The 7,996-nt window shown below is 42.8% G+C and overlaps 1 protein-coding gene across 1 annotated transcript; it reads left to right on the plus strand.

Moving 5' to 3' along the window:
• Positions 1-5,866: 5,866 nt before the first annotated feature.
• LOC309564192 (olfactory receptor 1J21-like) lies at positions 5,867-6,811 on the plus strand (the record flags this gene model as incomplete). Its single annotated transcript, XM_082268823.1, has 1 exon — positions 5,867-6,811. One exon carries the CDS (start codon positions 5,867-5,869, stop codon positions 6,809-6,811), a length of 945 nt encoding a protein of 314 aa, XP_082124949.1.
• Positions 6,812-7,996: the final 1,185 nt, after the last annotated feature.

Consider the following 7,996-nt stretch of genomic DNA (forward strand, 5'->3'; position numbering starts at 1 on the left):
GACAGCCTCCCGCAGTATATATGCGGCGGGTGGTTGGCAAGCGGTTAACATAGCAGGTAACTGGTGATGCGTGAGTAGGGAAGGGTCTGCGTAAGTTGAGATTCAAAATGGGAGGCATCACGGGATGCATCAGTGAGGGAAGAGGTCTGATGCCTAAAACTTTTAATAGAAATGACAGCAGCTAAAATCAATACTTACCTTGGCTGCCGCTGCTTCTTTAGAATTTTGCCTTTTTTCCTTATACATTTTGGTGAAAATGTATTCTGATACATTTCATTCATTAACCTCCCTGGCGGTATGATTCTTTCTGATTTTAGGTGCTGAAAGCGGTACCATTATTTTGCATGCAATTCTTAAGAACAGGCCGCCCAAACCAACTATTTACATATGATTTTTTTTTTACTGTGCGTTCTTCTTTATAACATCTCGGGTATGATAAAGTATGAAACACAAAATCATAAATTATAATATAATAAATAACTATAAATAAGTTAACCACTTTACGTCTGCTCACATTGCTGCAGCAATGTGGCTTGTTATCGTCCAGCGACGTAGACCTACGTCGCTAAACTCCTCCCCTTGTGGGCGGCGCGCACGCGCCGCCAGAGGCTCGCTCCCATGGTGTTCAGTCACAGCGGGAGTCGGGCCAGGGGAGGAGCAGCGGCGATCGCTGCTGCTCTTCCCCGATCGTCGGGGATCTAGTGTGGAGATCTGCCTGCTTGTGTAAACAAAGCGGGCGGATCTCCTAAGTGACAGGCAGGGTCAGATTGCAGGATTCAGCATAGCTGAACATGCGATCTGTCCCTGTGTCACTCAGCCACCTCCCCCCACACATGTTAGTAAGCACCAGGCATATATTAACCCCTCCCTCTCCAATAAAATTAACCCCTTCCCTGCCAGTGTCATTTTTACCGTAACAGTGCATATTTATAGCACTGATTATTGTAGTAATGTCACTGGTACCCCCAAAAGTGTCAAAAATGTCAGTCAAGGGTCCGATCTGTCCGCCGCAATGTCACAGTCCCGCAAAAAAAAAAAATCGCAGATCGCCGCCATTACTCGTTAAAAAAAAAAACACCAAAAATGACAGAAATCTTTCCCTTAGTTAGTAAACGCAATAACTTTTGCGCAAACCAATCAAAATACACTTATTGCGATTTTTTTTACCAAAAATATGTAGCAGAAAGCAAATTGGCCAATAATGTAAAAAAAAATTTGATTTTTACATTTTTTTGGGGGGGAATTTCATATAAAAAAACGTGAAAAATATTGTTATTTTTTCAAAATGTACACTCTTTTTTTGTTATAGCGCAAAAAGTAAAAATCACACAGGTGATCAAATACCACCAAATGAAAGCTCTGTTTGTGGGGAAAAAAAAAGGATGTAAATTTCGTTTGGGTACAGCGTCGCACGACCCCACAATTGTCAGTTAAAGTCGCACAATGCCGAATCGCAAAAAGTGGCCCAGACGTAAGACAGCAAAATCCTCCGGTGGTAAAGTGGTTAAAGTATGTATGTATACATATATTATATATATATATATATATATATATATATATATATATAGATATATATATATATATATATATATATATATACACACAGTATACATATAGATATACATAAAAAGTACAGTAAAACTACAGGAAAGGGCACTGAGGGGCAAACTAATGCAAATGTATTTTATTTTGTACTGTATCAGTGTGTTTGGTGTGTTTTACTATTTGAATTTGCCGCCCATTCCACCCCCCTGCGAGCGTCACGTCGCAGGAGACGGAAGCCGGGGCTCACAGAGCTTCGGGAGGAAGATCCGCCACCGCACACATTGCTGGATCCCGGGGACAAGGTGAGTACCCTCTCTTACAGGATCCAGCGATCTCCCTAGCGGTACCCCGAGTGTGGTTCGGGGGTTACTGCTAATGGCTCTGAAATTTAACCCCCGAGCCACACTCTGGAATACCGCTAAGGAGGTTAAATAAAAAAATAAAAAAAAACATTATGTGTATATTATTTGGACTGTCTGACAGTTATTGAGTCTACAAACTATGGTATATATATATATATATATATATATATTTTTTTTTTTTAAATGTATCAACCCTCATATTCTGACTGCCATTTCTTAAGATCCTAAAATGGCAGCAGGACAGTAAGAACACCCCCAAAATTACCCATTTTTGGAAAGTAGACACTCCCAAGGTGTTTAGTAAGTAGTGAGATTTTTGAAGTTGGCATTTTACCAAGTTAATGCTTACACACATTATGGGCATACTTATAATTCCACATCCTGATTACCCATCGTATTTTTCACCAGGATGCACTGCACTGCGGGTTCTTGCCCGCTGCAATTTACTAGGATGTTCAGTGCTTGGTAACATAGCATGCCTGACTCTTTTGACAGGGACCGCTTCATCCTTTAGAATCATAGGTGGCTGTTATTGAATCACTGCTTTCCTCGGGTTCAAAATTCAAAACTGAATCTAACTGTTAGTTCTGGTACTGATTTGACTGACATCAAGACACTACTGCTGGCTTTCACTGGCATTGATGACACTGGCACTGGTGTGACTAGTGATCAGGACACTGTTGCTGGCTTACATTGGCATTGGTGACTTTAACACTGGCGTGAGTAGCAATCAGGACATGGTTGCTGGTTTACATTGGCACAGGTGACACTAACACTGGCGTGATTAGCAAATCAGGACATGGATGCTGGCTTCACTGGTCTGGCGACACTGACACTGATGTAGCTAACATTCAGGACACGGTTAATGACTGCGCAGGCACTGGTGACACTGCCACTGGTGCAGCTAGCGATCAGAAACAACTTGCTGGCTGCACTTGTAAGCAGGTACAGTTAGCTAATCTGCCTCTAGGTGGCTCTGTCCTAAAATGTGTGGTAATGGGGAATTGTGTAAGTGGGTGTTAGGTTCCCTTTTAGACAAAGCCTTTCTGTGGTGATGTAATGGGTAATGGGTGAAGTTAGTGCCTATATAAGTCCAGGAGGGGAGGAGCCTTAGGCAGGTGAGGAATGGGAGCCAAACACTCCAAAATCATGTGGATGTAGCAGGGCCAGGACAAGGGGTGGGCAGGAGGGGAAGCTGTCCTGGGCAATGTGGTGTCATGTGAGGTGAGGGGGGCGTTGCATGGAGAATGCCTACCCACAAGCTGGCAGAAGTACAGGAAGAAGGGGAATTTTTGTTTAGGGAGAATTTGGGTTTGCAAACGGAATTTATGATTGAGGGAAAGCATACAGATTAAAGCTCCAATTTCTTTGGAGGGGAGGGAGGGGATCTTTGCTGACACACAATGCCCATACATTTTGTGAAGGGGGGCACCGTTTGGCATCTTTGCCCTGGGCGCTAGATAACCTTGTCCTTGCACTGGGCTGTATTTAGCTACTGCCTATGACCCTTTACGGGGTTGAAGCTCAGGGCGAGGTAGTTCAATACCCAGAAGAACTGAATGTAGTTGCCCTGACTCAACTTATGGTCTGAAGTGGTCTGTGAGCAGGATAGTAAAGGCCTTTTAGGACAGGCTAAGCTTTCTCTGGCATGACTACTAGTACACCTGGCATCAGGGTGCGTGTCTTGATGGCTAAAGCTATGAAGTGGGACATAAAGAACGAGAAACAGGTATACTATAGAAAGCACCTTGTTAATCTTTGCTTGAAGGAAGCGAAATGTTGTAGAAACTAGTATATGGGAAGAGTGGGTGCCAAAACTGTGGGAAAATATATTTTAATTATGTGCTGGTTTTCTGCATCTGACTGGTGCAGAGGGTTTGCTCTTGTGTATGGCAATGTGTGCGAAGAGTTCTATTGTTCGGTTACCAAATTGAGTATGTCAAAGTGATGTTACATGTCACTGCCATCTTTACAAGTTACAGTAAAGTGGGGAAAAGACATTTCAAGTGTGGACTTTCCTTTCTTAAGAATATAAAGGCTCTTGGCCTTCACATCATGGGTAAGGTAGCAAGGAAAGTTGTTGGTCACAATATGGAGAAGTCTTCTAACTCCCACTAGTGGGCCACTATCCTATCCAAGAAGAAGCAGTGCAGGGACTTGCATATTTTGGCACCAAAACCTGGCCAATCAGAAGTCCCCTTACACACTGGTCTGGAGACACTAGCACTTATGTGGCGGCAATCAGGGACATTGTTTCTGACTTGCGCTGGCTCTGGTGACACTGGAACTGGTGTAGATAGCAATTAGGAACACTGTTGTTTGCTGCATTGGTCTGGTGATATTGGCAATAGTGTGGCAGCATTTACAGATGCTGTTGTAGCATACACTGGTCTGGAGACCCTGGCACTGGTGTGGCAGCAATCAAAGACGGTGTTGCTGGCTGCATGAGTCTGGTGACAATTTGACCAGTGTGGCTAGAGGTCAGAGACACTGTGGCAGGCTGGGCTCGCACTGTAAAAAAAGCTGCTGCCAATCACTATAGGAAACACTCTGTTTCCTCCCATAACCAATCAGTGTGCAAATACAGCCTTTGTTTACATGTGTGATTTCTGTAAATGATCACAGCAATCACATGGTACAGGGCCAAGAACCACAAGCAGGGGGCCATTTTTCTTTAATCTTTATTTATTTATTTTCATTCTTTTCCTACATATGAACAAATAACACAGATTACAAAAAAAGACAAAACATAAATCTCTATTAGTACAACCATATAAGCTGGGCAAGCAGGGCAAAGCAAAAAAAAAAATGAAACCCATGGCCATACCAACAAGGTACCTAAGACACTAACCAATTTAATCACATTAGGAAAACGGTGCATAGGGTAGCCATTAAATATAAGCCTGCATACTAAGCATATAGAGAAAAATACTATGGCCCACCTAAGGTAACCTCCGCTTTAATATAGCTCGGTTCCTCTAAGTTAGACAAACCAGCTAAATTAAAGAGTGCTACTTGAGAACACACACACACACACACAAAAAAAAAAACCCATAAATAGAACGTCATAGAACGTCATCAGCAAGAAAACAGCAGAGTATACCAAATTTCCCCCCCTAAAAATCTACTATACACTAAAGCCCCGTACACGTACCGATCGTCGGCAGACAAGCGTCGGCCGACGAACGATCTGCCGATTGTACGCTTGTTAGTATGATGCCTCCGACAGCCGTCAGCGCACATTCTGCCGACAAGAATCTGTCATGCAAGCATTAAAAATTTTTGTATGCCGACACCAGAACAGCCGATTGTTCGCCAGTCAGTACAGATTTCGGCCGACAGACAGCAGATTTGCAAGACTGGGCATGCTCAGAAAAGAAAAAACACAGGGAAAGTGAACCATCACATGACATCACTTCTGCAGTCGGCTGTAGTCGGCGGACAAAATTCTTGTGCAGTCTTTTGCACTTTTCAACAGACACGACAGCCGCGAACATTTGTCGGCCGATCTGTCGGCTGACGATCGGTACGTGTGTACGGGGCTTAAGATACAAAGATAATAATATGGGACGTAATGATATTCAATTTTACTTAGACTATAAGGACTCGTCCAGTATAGGCCTAGGGTCCACTAATTGGAAGTAAATGGCATTTCCAGAGCGCATCTACACGACTGCTCGGATACCTTAGTTGAGGTGTAGTGAATCCAGGTGTTCCAGATACTATGAAATTGTTCATAGCGGTCCCTGCATTTCGCAACCCATTCTTTCGCTGCCATAATGCTGTTGACCAGGCGAATCCACTCGGATCGTACTGGGACCCGAGTTGACTTCCAGTACACCGGGATCAAGCGCCATTTTAAAAAGACCACCAGTCGTTTATGTACAACAACCAGAACGCAAGTGATTAAATAGATGACAAAAGTAAAAGCAATATATATTTTTTTTAATGCAGGGAAGATGGAGGAATGCTCAAACAGTACAGAAAACATGTTCTACATTTCAGCTTTCTACATCTCTAATACTGGACAATGTCTCCTTTTCATTGCCATTCTATTGATGTATCTGACGACTGTCCTTGGAAACATGATCATTGCTCTATTGGTGTGTTTGGTTCCCCAGCTCCATACTCCAATGTATTTCTTCTTGAGTAATCTTGCTATTAGTGACGTTATGTATGTTTCAGTTACTCTTCCAAAACTTCTCTCCATACTCCTAACACATGACCATTGGATGTCTTTCTCTGACTGTATGGCTCAGGTGTGCTTCTTCTCATTGTCAGCTGGTTGTGATGCATTTCTACTGACCTCCATGTCCTATGACCGATACGTAGCAATTTGTAAGCCATTGCAATATTCCTTACTCATGCGTAAAAATATATGTCTTTCACTGGCTCTGTCCCCTTGGCTTATATCTGTAAATAATTCAGCAATCAATGTGTTATCTGCATCTCTATTATCCTTCTGTCTCCCACAAAATGTTGACCATTTCTTTTGTGATCTGAAAACACTGTATGAAATAACCTCTAGTGATGTTACAAGCAGAAATATAGTTTTGATATGTCAGGATGTACTGTTGGCCTCTTTCTCTTTTTTGCTTATTATAACCTCTTACTTATTCATCATCTCCACGATACTAAAAATTAATTCCTCAGAGGGACGACTGAAAGCTTATTCCAGTTGCACCTCCCACCTAACCACAGTAATGTTATTCTATGCTCCAATCATTATATTGTATGGCAAACCAGAATCTAAAGGTTCCAAGGAACTGGACAAGTTGCTGACCTTGCTTTATATGGCGGTGGTTCCAATGCTCAACCCATTTGTCTACACTTTAAGGAACCAAGATGTTTTGAATGCTATAAGAAACATAAAAGCAAAAAGAGACCTGATTTTCCAGAAATAATATATATCAAAAGACAACTAATCTTATTTTATCAGAGCCAATCTAATGCCTCGTACACACGCAACGATTATCGTCCGACCGATCGTCCGACTTTTGTCCAGAGTGGTGTTTTGTTGGTTGGAATGTGCCTAGACTGCACACAAATTTTCTCGGCCAACAAAAATCTACTTCAGAAGTGATGTCATGTGATGGTTGACTTTCCGTGTGTTTTTTCTTCTCTGAGCATGCCCAGTCTTGCTCATCAGATTTTTGTCTGCCGAAATCTGTACTGACTGACGGAAAATCGGCCGTTGAGTTGACGGCCATCAAAAATTTTATAGCCTGCACACCAGATTTTTTTTCGGCCGAAAAGTCGGAGTTGGTTGTCGGAAGCATCATACCAACAAGCCGAAAATTGGCAGATCGGACGTTGGCTGAAAATTCACGGCCAATTATCGACGCGTGTGTACGGGGCTTTAGTCTTCTGCACCATCAGCTGTTAGAGGAAGGCTGGCCCTCTGAGGAGGAGAGCTCCACCTTGAGCCTGGGGGACAGATTGGTCTCATGGAGGCTTTTGAATATGAGGACTTGGGAAATTTCTAAACTGTCTGCTATTGTCAGCACTGTTTACTATTGTTAGTAATTGGAAACTGTATATATTGTGTACACAGACGACTATACAAAGATGTAGACCGTTGTACTTTGTTAACCTCTTCAAGTACAATTGAAAGAGGTTAACAGCAGTTTGCTCTTGGATACGGAATTGGCTTAAAGGGCATGTCCAAAGAGTGGTAATAAACAGCACATACTCAGACTGGTCTGAGGTAGTAAGCGGGGTGCCCCAGGGCTCAGTCCTGGGACCAACCTTGTTCAATTTATTCATAAACAACATTGAGGTCGGGATCAGTAGTTCGATATCAGTTTTTGCAGATGACACAAAATTGGCCAGAGCAATAACTGCACAGCATGAAGCAGATATCCTACAGAATGACCTGGACAAAATTACAGAGTGGGCAACGACATGGCAAATGAGGTTTAACGTGGAGAAGTGTAAGGTTTTGCACTTGGGGACTAAAAACATAAAAGCACAATACACGTTAGGAGGGGAACCCTTGGGGGAATCAAAAATGGAGAAGGATCTGGGAGTCTTGGTTGATGATAGATTAGGCAACAGCATGCAATGTCAAGCGGCAGCTGCCAAAGCCA

The sequence above is a fragment of the Pelophylax lessonae genome (genome assembly GCF_965119305.1).
Source record: "Pelophylax lessonae genome assembly, chromosome: 9".
NCBI classification, from domain to species: domain Eukaryota; kingdom Metazoa; phylum Chordata; class Amphibia; order Anura; family Ranidae; genus Pelophylax; species Pelophylax lessonae.